Raw genomic sequence first — 15,418 nt, 5'->3', positions numbered from 1 at the left:
AAACTAATGGATCTAAAACGAAAAAACTTGCCTATAATCACAGTCATATTTACAGGACATTGTCCTGGCAAGTATCACATTAAAAAATTGTCATTGTGCAACATTATTTCTTCGAAGCAGGCGATAGTTCGGAAGGCCTTTTATGATTTCTTGCTAGGTATGACGTACCTGTCATTAATGGACATTTATAATGTATTACCCGGTTAGGATGCCACATGTGGACAAACAAACAGCTCGCTTTGAACTACAATGGATTCGAGTAATTTGTAACATGTAGAGCAAACCGGGACAGCCATAAAAGATAACCTGAATAGAGGTCGCAGTGGCAAAGTTTCCCCTGATGGGAAAAAAAGAAATCCGCATCAATCCGCCTTCTGTCGTTGAATCCATTTGGCATCACTGAAGGACATAACCAGACAAGTGTGGTCTAGGAAGGAAAATGTCGGAGCAACATTCATTGACGTTAGTAAATCGCATGATAGAACATGGAGGCGCCTTACTCAACTGAAAATATTTCAAATTTTAATTCGAATCCGTGAAGTGAAGGAGAACGGTGTCACGCAATTCAACGCAGATTTATCAAAACTAATACTGGACGCTGAATATGGAATCAAACAGCAGCAAAAACTGCCGATCGGCTTTTCCGTTTCACTTATCACAACCTACGATGTCCAGATTTTTTTTCTCGGAATCAACAAACTTATAGGATCGAACAAAAAAAACTTCCAGTCTCCCACATGTCAATCGAACGAAACGGCTGCGCTCGAAGGTAGCGATGCGATGACGCAAACACAACTCCACAAGCTATCAACAACATAAATAATGATAGTTTTGCTGAACTCTTCTCGCGGAAGATCGCGCACAGATTTTCGCGTGCAAACGATCGATCTCGACGAATAAATTTGTGGCAATAAGTCGACACTTTTTCGCACTTTTCCTTCACATAATATTATGGCTACTGTCCGTCGTCCGACTTCTCATGTTTGCCGTTAATGGCTCTATTTAGGGTGGGATATGTTGCGAAAACAGTAGGCTGTGCAGGAGAGTGAAGTAAAGCGTGATGTGTGTTCAAGTTGATTTCGAAAATTGCCCGAAATTATCGCCAATGATTTTGAAAGTAAATAGGCGATTTAAATGCTTTTGGAAAATACAACTTGAAAAGAAATTCATTTTCTGTTCAAATGAAAACTGGTCTCAGCAAAGAGCTATCGTCCTGAGCTGGACTGAACCCGGAGGTGTTCGCGTAAGCGACAGCTGGATAAAAATATAAAAGTGGCTTTTCCATATAAAAAATCACACGAACGAGAAAAAAATCGCAGCCATTTACTCGAAAAAATGTCGTCGAAAAATGTCGCGAATCGCCATATGGCAAAGGCAAAGGTGACCGGCCAACCATTAAAAGAGCCAGACTATCGTGCGGACTCGAATTAATTCGTAACTATATGGCAATGCTGCGACTCGTTACAGAAGGCATACTAATATTGAACGATTTTTTTTCGGTTCAGGTTTTTCCAACCAGCGCCATATATTTCGCACCTCGTTCGGTAAGATCCGGCTCGCAAGATTACGCGTCACAAAACCAATACAGCGGCAGCAGCAGCTAGGTAAGGTCTCTCAGTAGGCTTTGGATAGATTTTCCCTTCGAGATTCGCTCTGGTATAGTGCAGCAGCAAAGCGCAGACACACTTTTCACAGCTCTAGCCAGTCTAAGCAGCAAGCGTACAGTTTTGCGTGAAAATTGACAACGATTGATCTTTGGACTGCGAACTATTCGCGCCGCACCGCACCGATACCGACACGACGCAAGGCCAGTTCCCAAGCGAAATCCCTTTTTTGTTGGTTGGGGCCACGTAACTCCAAGATCGGTTGATCTGTCGCATTCGCTTCACACATATTTGGAATAATTTCACGATTATTAATTACATGTGCGAGGGTTCGCCGAGGTTCCTTTTTGGCTCAGTGGGCATCGGAGATCGGTTCGTTAAGGATTGGCGAGAGAGAACACCGTGAAAAATGTGCTTGTGAATTGAAATCGACAGGGCATTCAATCGATTTATTGAAGGCAAGTATCTGAAATTCCGTTCCATTTTGTTTGGTGGATTGTGTTTTTTTTAACAGTGCCATCTCAGCAGGCGTTGTTTTGCTGACAAGTACACATTTGGGGATCTCCTCCTCTTTGGTGCGCCGAAGTGAGAGTTGAACCCCTACCCGCTCAAAAGGGAGACTTATGGCGACGATCAAAATGACAAAACAGTCTCTAGCAGGGTGAGGAAAAAAGGCTTTAATTTTCTCACTCTCATGGGTAACGGCGATAAGACATACCTACAAATGTGGCTGACGGGGCAGAGCCCTAGCGTGTGGTATTTCGCAACCGATCCCAAAACGGATCGCGCACGCTGCTTTTATGGATACAGTTACAGTGGACTTTGGAAACGGAGTGGCATTTACAGTGCGCTGGAATTTTCATTTTTTTTGCTCCAGGTTGGACTAAGTTTTTTTTATGTTGCTGTGCTTGGTGACGGAAAAAGTGTTAGAGAATGAATAATTAAGCTGTCAGGATTAGTTTAGATTTGTACAGCTGAATTCGAGCCGATTGATGTGGTGTCCCTAGAGTTGGTAGACACTGCAGCGGTTATGCTGTCAGTCACCTTGTGATGGAGCAAAAGTGACTTGTGTGGAAGTAAATACAAGAAGAACGTTTTCTATTAACACTAATGCAGCTAATATCAAAAGCTTTTGTGCTCTCTAAGAGTTGAATGTAAAACTTATATCGGAAAATCTGGAACCATAAGTTTAAAACATGAAATTTAAAATTGATACATAAAAAATAAAATGAAAAATATAAAATATAAAATATAAAATATAAAATATAAAATATAAAATATAAAATATAAAATATAAAATATAAAATATAAAATATAAAATATAAAATATAAAATATAAAATATAAAATATAAAATATAAAATATAAAATATAAAATATAAAATATAAAATATAAAATATAAAATATAAAATATAAAATATAAAATATAAAATATAAAATATAAAATATAAAATATAAAATATAAAATATAAAATATAAAATATAAAATATAAAATATAAAATATAAAATATAAAATATAAAATATAAAATATAAAATATAAAATATAAAATTTAGATTGGAAACTATTAGAAAATCGAGATAGAAATTGAAATTTCGAAGCGTCAAAATAAAAATATTCGATATTCCAAGTTCGAAATTTAAAAATCGCCACTGAAAACTAAAAAGTGAAATTCATAATTCAGAATTCGAAAATCAAAAAATCTGTGTTTCAAATTTGAAAACGGAAAATCGAAATTCGTTATTCGAAAGTGCGAATTCGAAAATTGTAACCAAAAATTTGAAGCCTAAGCTCGATTTTTAAAATTCCACGCTCTAAGTTCCAAATTTAAAAGTTCGAAAATCGACACTGAAGATCGAAATTCATAATCCGAAATTCAAATTCAAAAAACCTATGTTCCAAATTAACCTTTCAATAACGGAGAATCTAAAAAATAAATAAGAAATGGAAAAGATGAAAAATTATAAATTGCGAATCGATATTCCACAATTGAAATTAGAAAATCCGAAACTCCAATTTTGAAATATAATATTCGATAATTGCAAATCGAAATGCGAAATTCAAAACTCAATAACTGAAACCCATTTACAATTAATAATTAAAAATTCTTTGTTCGAAAATCGACACCTAAATTCAAAAATCGAAATTTGAAATCCAAAAACCAAAATGCAAAATTTAATATACAAAATTCAAAGTTCAGCATTCATAATTCAAACTTAATAATTCAAGATTCTAGATTCTAAATTCAGAATTCTTAATTCTGAATTCTTAATTTATTAATTTTAAATTCTAAATCCTAGATTTTAAAATCTAAATTCTAAATTCCAAATTCTAAGTTCGAAATTCTAGATTCTAATTTCTAGATTCTAAATTCTAGATTCTAAATTCAAGATTCCAAATTCCAAATTCAAAACCCTAAGTTCTAAAATCTAAATTCAAAAATCAAAATACAAGATTCAAAAATCGAAAATTCGAAAATACAAATAACCGAAAATTCAAGAATGCAAAAATTCGACAATTCAAGAGTTCGAAAATTAGAAAATTTGACCAATCGAAAATACAAAAGTTTTAAAATTGGAATATTCTAAAATTCAAAAATTCAAGATTCAAAATTCGAAAATTCAAATGCTCGAATATTCGAATGCACAAAAAGTCGAAAGTTCAAATATTTAAAAATTGTAAATTTCGAAAATTCAAAAACTTGACCAATCAAAAATATAAAAATTTAAAAATTCAGAGATTTGAAAATTCTACAACTCGAAAATTCAAAATTCGATGTTGAAAATTCGAATATTCGAGCATTCAAATATGCAAATACTCGAAAATACAAGTATTCGATAATTTAGAAATTACAAAGTTCAAAAGTTAGAAGCTTCAAAAATTAAAAAATTTCCCCAATCGAATGTATAAAAATTTGAAATTTAAAAATTGAAAATTCTTAAGCTCGGAAATTGAAAATTCAAAATTCAAGGTCAAAGTTCGAAAATTCTGGTAATTGAAAGTTCTAAAATTCGTAAATTCGAAAATAGAAATACTGGAAAATACGAAAATACAAAAATCGAGAATAAAAAAATCAATAGTTCAAAAATTCAAAACTTTAACCGTCCAAAAATATAAAAATTTGAAAATTCCAAAATTTGAAGATGCTAAGACTCGAAAATTCGACAATTGTATACACAAAAATCAAACTTTAAAATTCGGATTTTCGAAAATTCGTAAAGTAGGAAATTCAAAAATACAAATACTCACAAATTCGAAAATACAAGAATTTGTAAATTCAAAAATAGCCCGATCGAAAATACAAAAATTCAAGAATTTGAAAATTCTAAAATTCAGATATTCGAGAATTCCAAAATTCGGAAACTCAAAAATACAAATACTCAAAAATTCTAAAATATTAAAAATCTGAAAGTTCTCAATTTCGAAAATTCGAAAACTCAAAAATTTTCCCAATCAACAAAATAAAAATTCGAAAATTCAAGGCTCAAAATAAAAAAAATGTATATTCGAAAATACGAACACTCGAAAGTGCAAAAATTCAAAAAGTCTAAAGTTCGAAGATTGGAAAGACAAAAAATTTCCTCGATCGAAAATATGGAAAATTAAAAACTTAAAAATTTGAACATTTTAAATCTTTGCAAATTCTACATTCAAGGTTTCAAATTCGAAAATTCAATTTAATTACATTACAAATTACAAAATTCTTGATCCGAAAAATCAAAAATTTGACTAATCAAAAATACAAAAATTTTAAAATAATGGAACTCGAAAATTCAAAAATAAAAGATTCAAACTTCAAATTTCTAAAATTCGGAAATTCGAAAATTCAAGGATTAAAAAATTCTAAAGTTTGAATATTCGGAAATTCAAAAATGTTAAAATTGAAAAATTTGTAAATATAGAGATTTGAAAATTCTGAAACTCGAAAATTCAAAATTCAAGGTCCGGAATTTTAAAATTCGGATACTCGAAACTTCGGAAATTCAAAAATACAAATACTCGAAATTAAAAAATTTTGATGTTCAAAGATTCGAAAATTCAAAAATTTGACCAATCGATGATATAGAAATATATAAATTTAAAAATTCAAAAATTGAAAATTCTTGAACTCCAAAATTCTAAATTCTAAACTCAGAATTCAATGTTCGAAATTCGAAAATTCGGATTTTCAAACATTTAAAAATTCGGAAATTTGAAAATACTAAAATTCAAGAATTTTAAAATTCCCTAACTCGAGAATTTGAAAATTGGAAATTCAAAAGTCAAACTTGAAAATTCTGAAATACAAAATTTCGAATATTAAAAATTTAAAAATGCTAAAGTTTGAAGATACGAAAATTCAAAAATTTTACCAATCGAAAATATAAAAATTTGAAAATTGAAAAACTCGAAAATTGAGAATTTAAAAATTGAAAATTGAAAAGTTAACATTGAAAATTGGAGATTTAAAAATTGAAAAATTCTAAAGTTCAAAGATTCGAAAACTTAAAAATTTGACCAATCAAAAATATTAAAATTTAAAAATTCAAGTATTTCAAAATTATGAAACTCTAAAATCGAAAATTCTAAATTCAAGGTTCAAAATTCGGATATTCAAAAATTCTAAAATTCGGTAACTCGGAAATATAAATACTCGAAAATTCAAAATTACAAAAATTAAAAAATTCTAATGTTCAAAGTTTCGAAAATTCAAAAATTCGAAAATCAAAAAATTCAAAACATTGTCCAATCAAAAATATGAAAATTTAAAAATTCTTTTATTCAAAATTCTAGGTTAAAGTTCGAAAATGCAAAAATTCGAATGTTCATATATTAAAAAATATTAAGTTCGCGAAGATTCGAAAATTTAAAAATTTGACGAATCGAAAATATAAAAATTTAAAAATTTGAAAATTTGAGATTTTGAAAATTCTTAATTGAGAATTGAAGATTGAAGATTGAAGATTGAAAATTGGAAAACGAAAATTGAAAATTCTACATTATAAAATTATTGATTTGAAAATTGCAAATGGAAAATAAAAAATTGAAAATAAATTGAAAATTGAAAAATGAAAATTGATAATATAAAATAGAAATACGAAAAGCGAAGAAATCGATTTTCGAAATTCGAGTATCGAAAATCCAAAATTTAAACAGAAAAATTAAAATCGACAATCCAAAATCGAAAACCGTAAATCGATTAACGAAAATCAAAATTGTTCTCACAGATCTAACACATCTAAAATTTTTCGCTCCACTGGCAATGAACCTTTCATTCTTCATTCAAATGCTCTACAGATGGTCAGTGAAAAGAAACTTTTTCTCCGAATTGTTCGAAAAAGTTATAGCATTCAAATAGTTTTGCACTCACTCGCCTGCCACTAATTGAGTTTTGAATTTGAATAATCTCTCAACTTCAAGCTGATTAGTATTCAACCCATTTCAATATCGATTATTTACCTCCTCAGACCGCCGAAAAACACAGCCCCACGATAATTTGGCCACTTATCGCATCTTTCTTCTCTCCACTTACAGATGATCGCCACCGTGAACTGGACGATCTGCTGTCCGATATGCTGATGACGGTCCAAGGCATTCCGGACGTCGCTCGAAAAGCAGCAGCAGCCGACCACGCTCATAACCATCAGCATCACCATCATCATCATCACCAGCAACAGCAGCAGCAGCAGCAGCGCGTCACCACCCACTATCAGCAGCAACAGAATCTGAGCGATCATTTTGTAAACACAAACACCGACACGATCAAGCGCTCCCACTCGGCCCAGCTGCCGGCACTCAGAGAGGAACGGGCCGATTCGGAGGAGGGTTTACAGCACTCTCTCACCTCCAGCTCGGTGAACAAGGAGCGCGAGTTACTGATGTACGAAACGAGCAGTACGACCACCACGCTGACGCCACCGCCAAGTGAGAGCGGCCGGGACACTCCGCTGCTGAGTAGCGCCTACTCGACAATCCGCGATAAGAGAGACCTCGGCGGGTCCCACTGTCTCACACCGACCGAGCGGGAGCTCATCATGAATCTGCAGCACCATCAGCACCAGCAGCATCAGTCTTTCGGATATCCCCGTCAGGCACGGTCTACTACCGGAGCTTCGGAACGGTTCACTTCGGACGACGACGACGATTACCGACAGCAGCAGCAGATTCCGTATCACGCCCGGGAGGACTCACGACCCTTCACCTACGGTAGCATACCGCTAACGGGTACGCCCCAAAATCCGCCAGCCTCCACCATGCTGAAGATGCAGTCGGGCCTGTCGAGTCCGTCGATGGTGCGCAAAGCGCTCGGCACTCCGACCACCGGTCGTAAATCGATGGGCGGTGGGCCCACCACCACCACCGGTCGGAACTCGGAATTTGAGGAAATGTTGCGCGAACGGCGCGAAAAAGTGTTCAGTGAAAAGTACACCATCGGCGACCAGCAGTCGTCTCCCGGTGGTGGTTTAGGTGATAACAGTGGCAGCGGTATCGGGAATAGACGCGACGGTTTCGATACGGTTGATAACGGCCGGTGGACCACGAACAGTTACACGATCAAAACGGTGACCACCTCGTCGGGGGCGGCGGCGGATCAGCAGAACGGCTATCATCTTCCGCACGAGCCGCTGAAACGGTCCAACACCATGGACGGCAGCTTCGGGCGGCAATTTTCCAATGATGGGTGAGTTTTTTTCGTTATTTTTTTTAAATATTCCGCTCGTCACTGAATCTGTGCCATGAGGGCTGATTGGGGGTGGATTGTGAGGGACATTTGTGAGACCGTGAAAGTGGCAATAAATAACATGTGTTCTAGCGCGATTTAATTTTTTTTATCCTTGCTCGGTGCGCGATGGCAGAAAAAAGTGCAAAAATAATAAAAGTCTCAAGTGAAGTGTGAAAAAGACAGAGAGAAGGAGAGAGGAACTGATTTCGAGCTGCGGCGGCAGATGTGAAAAGAATAAAATATAGAGATAGTCAAGTGTCGGAATCAGTGTTATCGAAAGCCGTGGATTATGGGATGAGTGGTGCAAACGTCGGCGAAGGGGGTTCAGGGTCGCTTTTCTGACGCAGAACAATGTCAGCTGGTTTTGAAGGAAGATTTATCGACAGGCTCGTGTTGCTCTCATTGTGGAAGCCTGTGGTTTGTTTTGAGCTATGACAAGTTTACCAGAAAGGTGTAGCGTGTGTATCTTAAACGTATAGAATTTCGCAAAACCCCTCTAAATCGCAATTTTCACAGAAAAAAAATTCTGCGATTCCAAAATTACTTCAAGATTTGGCAGAATTCCAATCCATCCATTTGCTTATCCGAGAAAGCAGATTGATTGAGTGGATGGATCACATGAACGGACACTGCCTTCTCCATTATACAGGAATCGTTCCGGTGTGACCTTGATGTACGACGACGATGGGTGATCTTCACATATAGAGCAGGTTATTTTTACCGCCTAAAACCCAAATTAATTCGTCTCGTAGCATTTTGAATCTCACCTCAGAATCTTAGAATGGCAATCAACAAAGAAAAATAGAATCCCACTTGGCAGCTCACCTAACCGTCAAGCATCAGTCAAGGCCTACTGGCCATGGTAGACTGTTATTCATTTTGAACGAGTATTGTTTTGAGTTTTGCAGCCATGGTTCCTGCTAGATGGGCGCTGTGTTGTGATAAATTCAAGATTAGAATCGAATCAAAAATATCCCCGCCAATAAGGAACGACCGTGATTAATTGTTTGATCGCGACTTTTTGGCAACAGGTAGCAGTCAGTCGACGAATCCAAGGTTAGTTGACGGAAGACACGTGGGCGTGCCGAATTTCCGCCCGTCTTGTTTTCGGACGACAGTTGAGTGAAACTAAGCGTTTTTGTAGTTAATTTCGACACCCAGTTGTTTACTGGTGGGATTTTCGGGGACGATTTGATGACGCGTCCGTCGCCAAGGCGACGCTCCTCTGCGCATCCGGTGTCAGAGAGTTAAACGGGCAACAGTCATGATTCAGCCAAACAAGTTGTTTTTTTTTCCGGTGAACTATTTTACTCCTCTGTCCCTAGCCCAGATCTCTGCCCCCAAGCGCATATTTCACATCCAAGTCCTATTACGGTCATTTCCAACGTTAATATATTCATCATCGGATAAACAGTGTGTGACCGGGAAACCACCGACTTGACGAGCGATTGTGCACGATCTTCCTCCCCTACTTGGTTAGGTTGGTGGAGATCACGTCCAGATCCAGTCCCAGGGTTGGGTCGCCGAACACGGGAACAAACAAATGAAAAATTTGCGAAGGTGGACAACTCCGTCGAAGCGCTTTGACGAAACAAAGGCGGCGCGTGGAACTTCCTTCCATCGTTTCGAGAGAGGGGTGTCTCCTCTTTCATCGTTCGTTATAGTATGCGGAAATTAAAGAGTGTCTATTGTAAGGTGGGCTTTATCAAAATTCAAAAGACTTTAAAATACAGTTTTTTTATTCGTCGAACATTAGAAGATGACGGAGAAAATTTTTGAAAGATTCTTTTCCTGCTCTTACTCTAGCTGGGGACAGTTCTTTGTTCCTACTTTAAATGCGCTTATTCCGTTTTACCTCAATCACTTCCGATACACTTTACATGGCATTGCAATCGAACGTTGTAGGTGGCGGAGGAATGTAGCAATGACTCGCAACTGTGTACGAACTAAGGCTACAACAATGTCGCACATTTTTATTTATTATATGAGAGCATTTACCTTCGGTCGGTTGATGTTGGCGACGACTGTCGAAAAAGTTTGACGAGATAGCTTCCACATTAGATTTCCGGTCTTCTGACTATCACAGACTGCTTAGTATATATCACAAATGATGCGTTGATATATTTACATATACCAAAGAACCGTTATTTCTTATCCTGCGGCAAGAAATGCGAGGATCGTAAATAAATTAATCTATTCACAGGCACAATATCGATTGATTCTAAGGGAGGCTTGATTCGACCTTCTATCAACGAAGGGAATGGATATTAGTTCAAAAGGATCAAATGAAAAAAAATCAAAAAATCAAGAAAACAGAAGATCCAAAAATTGTAAGATAAAAAAATGCAAAAATCAAAACACATGAAGTAAAAAATATGTTTGAATATTTTCTGTTACCGATGGCAACAAATGGCATTCGTTTGCAAAATGTATGGCTGTTGAACTGTAGACCATTAATCAAGCCTCAGCCAACGGTTGCTTTTGCAAAATCACTTTTATCGTAATTTATGGTAATCGTGTCCTGTCCTCTACGGAACTGTTGAGAATATTTCCCTAACAGGTCGTGTTAAAATCTATTTATTCCGTTCAGTGCAGCGGTAATAATTGGCGTTGAAAAACAACACGGCGTCTTCAGTTGCCAAACATTTAGAAATAGTGGAAGCTTTTATCGAGAAGGAAATATTTGTGAACTGTACACGGCGGGTGGATGAATCAGTTTGTGTCGTAACCTGCTATCTAATTCTACTCATTTCTGCTGATTATAAAATTTAGCATGCACAACGAAAAACTGGATTTTAAAACACCCGACCGAAGCCAATTCGTGATCGGTTACCGCTAATTTAATGCACTGAAGTGCAAATCTGGAACAGATAGAATTGTGATTTATGTCGGTTTCTGTTGGTCACCTTGTTTGATGGCCGAAGACTACATTTCAACACCGGGAGAGAAGGTAATTATATGGATTCAGCCGGCTTAATATTTGCCATGCCGTGCTGGTAACGCGGGTCAATTGGAAAAAATCTCCCTACCAGAGAACATTTTCTTTGAAAAACAAATTAGCCCTTATCAACCCTATCCAACCATCAAACAACAATTAAGATTGAACATTTTTTCCCTCATTAACTATTATTTTTTATTCAGACTGGTCGAAATTAATATACACCCACGGGAAAACCGACTTCAAATCAGCTGACTGAAGCTCATTCCGGATTGATTCCCGTTAATTATATGCACCGAGCCGCAAATCTTGAACAGTTTTTGTTCGAAGCTCCTCCTCTTTGACTATGGAAGTAAACTGATTTCGTTCGATGGCCAGCCCATTTGGCTTCACACGTAAACTGAATCAAGTACAAATCCGGGAATCGTATGCGAGTGCGGCATCGTTCATGTGTTACATGCGTGCTGGCTAAGCACTTGTAAGTAGGAACAGCCATAAAACATTAGAACCAATGACACGAACAACACCGTTTGTTGATTAGCGGTTTCTACTTAAAAGTTTGAGCTTGAGCTTGTGCGACCATCCCTGGATGCTACTCCGTTATCGATCTGGACTTGCTGAAGTTACACAGAGAATCGGTAGGTAATTATGCTTGGAAGTAGCGAAACATCTTTCAATGTGCAGCTCCCGGTAATTCTAAAGTGTTTATCAATCAATACCAGCACCGGCCAGGCCTGAACGTAGATCACGGAAGGAAACGGAAAGAATGTTAGTCCGATACTTGCTTTTGATGCGCACTCCACAAGTATCGCGAAAGGAGGATATTTTTAAATATTAATTCTTCAAAAGGGCTACAGAGAATTTTGTAAACAAACTTGTTTCGCTCATTATTCCGCTTCCGAGTGAAATTTCATGAAAAATGCACATTACTTTACATTTTTACCCTTCTTAGAAGCAATTTCAGATGTTTTGAATTTATAACAAATTAAGAGAAATCAGCAAAACAAAAGTTTGTTTACAAATCTTATTAGGACTTTTCAAAAGTTAATATGGATTTGTTAGTAAGTATGGAAGTTGGATTCTACTTCTTCATGGCCGACGTCAGAGAGGTGACTCCACTATCTGAACTAGATATCGATCCATCAACTCATGGACCAAGGACCAACGACTTTTCTTCCCTTCCGAAGGAAGACGTGACCACAGATTTTTTTCATCTCAGCAAAATCTCAACGACCTCGGCTGGGATTGAACCCAGACGAACTGGAATGAGTGGTTGTCACGCTTACCACTCAACCACCGGCGCCGTCATAACCGTTTTGTACTAATAAGCATTCGACTGATTTAGCGACTAAAACAAAGCGCACGAGTGTAAGCCTATGTTCATGCAACAAATCGCGGCTATTTTTTTGTTGATGCTTGAGGAGAATGCACTCTGACAGTCGAAGGCCATAGGCCCGCAGCATCAACTTTTGGGTACAAATCATTTGGTCGGCGTTAAATTTGGCCGGATTAAGTTCCATTTTATTGATTTCGAGAAATTTGAGTTGATGAGGGGAGGGAGGTTAGGGGTCAAGTATTTTTGGAATCTTTTCCAAAGAGATTTTTTTGGCGATACAGAGAGTATCAATATATTCTGTCAATTTTCATGCATTAAAGCAACATTTGAAAATCTTCCCGAATTTGACAGTGAATCTTCAGGAGACACCTCGAAAGAAGGTGATGTACAGCATAACTCAAAACCCAATTGTGTTGAAATTTTGTACAGTTTTTCTTCACAATGTTTCCCAGGTAAATACCAGAGGTTTTAAAAAAATGTTTGTTATTATTATTATTACAATAACAGGTTAAAATTTGATTTGTCGTTTCAAAGTGCTGCAAAAAATTTAATACTGGAAAAGAAAATCAAAGGTTCAAAATTTCAAGCCGAATAGTCCTGTAGATGTTGAGTTACGATGTAAACCGTAGAGTTAGTTTCGACGAGGCCGCTCCGGAGACTAACTGTCACTCGCTGAATTTCTAATATTTTGCAATGAAAATTTGAAGAACTATTGTTCATTTGTGGCATTATTATGTGGAAATTGAATGAATATACTGACGCTCTTTATCGCCACAACATCAATCACTGCATACTTGACGTTGTTATTCGGAATAAATTTATGCAGTTATTTTTGCTTATGCTGTTAATGTTATCTTCATCTCACTTTTCGAGATTCGGCTTACGCCGCGGCACCGCTCCAATTTTCCACAGATCAATTTAAAAGGTAACTCGCATCTAATTCAAAAAATAAAACATGCGTATTTATCCTGTATATTAAAGTTCCTGGGTATCAGTTTCTTGCTCATCGTATCTAACTGAAAGCAAAAAAATAGTTTGTTTCGTAGCTTATAAGTTCAGTAATGCCTGAAGGAGTAACTTGGCCCTATACCCACTTCTCTATCCCCGGTGCATTGTAATAGTGATTACAGAATATTGTTTGACAACACCAACACCTATCTGGATATAAAAATTAAGTATACCTATTATATGGTGTGATAGCCCGAATGTGTAGATAGGCAACATAGACTGTCGCATTAAGCGTGGATGCACCCAGTTTTCAGTGAGAGTAATGTACATTTGTTGGTAATTCTAGCCTTCTTGCAAACGTTTTTCATCAGATTCAGCACAGATTTCTTGACGCCAAATTTGGGAACGTTGTCAATCTTTTTCAATCTGTTGAATGGTTTCTGAATCCGAGACAAGTTTCCTAAGACATGCCCGCAAATTCGACTAACTGAAGAATTTTGGGCATTAAGGAAGGCACCCTCAATGCCTAAAATTCTTAAGTTAGTCGAATGATTCATGTTTGGAAATTGACATTCTGGGGTGAATACCATTCCACCATTGATTTCGCGTAATAGTACAGGGTGGCGATTCCTGGAAAAAACCTGGAAAATCAGGGAATTTCAGGGAATTCTATTTGACCTGGAAAAACCTGGAATTTTCAGGGAATTTGTATTCAAATCAGGGAGAAATTTTGACCTGGCGTTAATATTTTTTTTTATAAATGCGACTGGAAAATATTGGCTCAAATATTCGGTAGACCGCACTTACTCCCCTCAACACATTTTATACTAGGGAGAATAACAATATTCGATCCATCTCATAATTACAACTTCTCACAACAATGGTTATATGGGTCATCCCCAGTCAGATTTACAATCAAAATTTGAATTCCTTCCAAATTTTTTTCTTGCATTCTTTAGCTAAAAAGAAATGACACGTATTTTTTGTTTTGGCTGAATATGATACTTTTTTCAAGTTATTAGATTTGTAACTTTTGAAGTTTATAAAATCGAACATTTTTCAATCACTAATAGCATGGAAAAAATATTATTTACAAAAAGTAGTTTTTGCATGAGCTTACCGAAAAGAACATAAAAAATATTTTTTCTTATATACCTTATGAAATCTGCAATTATTATAAACAAATTGATTTTTTTTTAAAGTTGGGCCAATTTTAAATATTAAGAATCATGTTTAATCTTTTTTTGTGAAAAAATATGGAGTGGATATCAAAATACTGTGCGAGATATTACAGTTATAAACTGAAAACAAGCCAATTTTACACTTAACGACCAGTGACAGACCTGTTATAATTGTATTATCTTGTGAAGTACTTGGAGATCCATTCCGAAATTTTTACCTAATCTTCGCAATATAATTATAAATGATTTCAAAAAATAATAAAATGTTTTTGGCTCAACTTAAAACAAATTTAACTTATGTATTCTGCAAATACTAGAAGTAAATTTGTTATTAGCAAAAACAAATATGCCTTGCAAAAAAAATTTCGGTGAGCTCATGCGAAAAGGAAACTTTTATTATTTAATATTTTTTCTACAAATTGAATAGTTTCTGAGTAGAAGATTCATTGATTCCAGCGGATACTGAGTAGATGTACCTACGGGTCCGCTACCCCCCTTTTGGTCTTTCATACAGTGGTATACTGAATGCAGAATTGTAACGAAATTTGAGCGTACTGTTAAGTGGAGCCGCATGCAGAGCACGACTCGAGCTAGGATGGTGGCTACCAACATACATACATACAAATTGAATAGTTTCTGAGTTATCAGTGATTGAAAAATGTTCAATTCAATAAAATTCAAAATTTTACAAGCTCATAAATTGAAAAA

The 15,418-nt window shown here is 36.1% G+C and overlaps 1 protein-coding gene across 13 annotated transcripts in view; it reads left to right on the top strand.

The window, feature by feature from the left end:
• LOC131677221 (tensin-1) overlaps positions 1 to 15,418 on the top strand; it is a 659,813-nt gene that overhangs the window by 569,729 nt on the left and 74,666 nt on the right. For all 13 annotated transcript variants that reach the window (XM_058956928.1, XM_058956937.1, XM_058956931.1 and 10 more), the window contains one exon: positions 7,119 to 8,265. In XM_058956928.1, the coding sequence (XP_058812911.1) occupies positions 7,119 to 8,265 (1,147 nt within the window). The remainder of the gene's footprint in view (positions 1 to 7,118; positions 8,266 to 15,418) is intronic.

Source organism: Topomyia yanbarensis, chromosome 1 (genome assembly GCF_030247195.1).
Source record: "Topomyia yanbarensis strain Yona2022 chromosome 1, ASM3024719v1, whole genome shotgun sequence".
NCBI classification, from domain to species: Eukaryota; Metazoa; Arthropoda; class Insecta; order Diptera; family Culicidae; genus Topomyia; species Topomyia yanbarensis.
The sequence above is the reverse complement of the archived record's forward strand: the minus strand, read 5'-3'. Positions and strand labels throughout refer to the sequence as shown.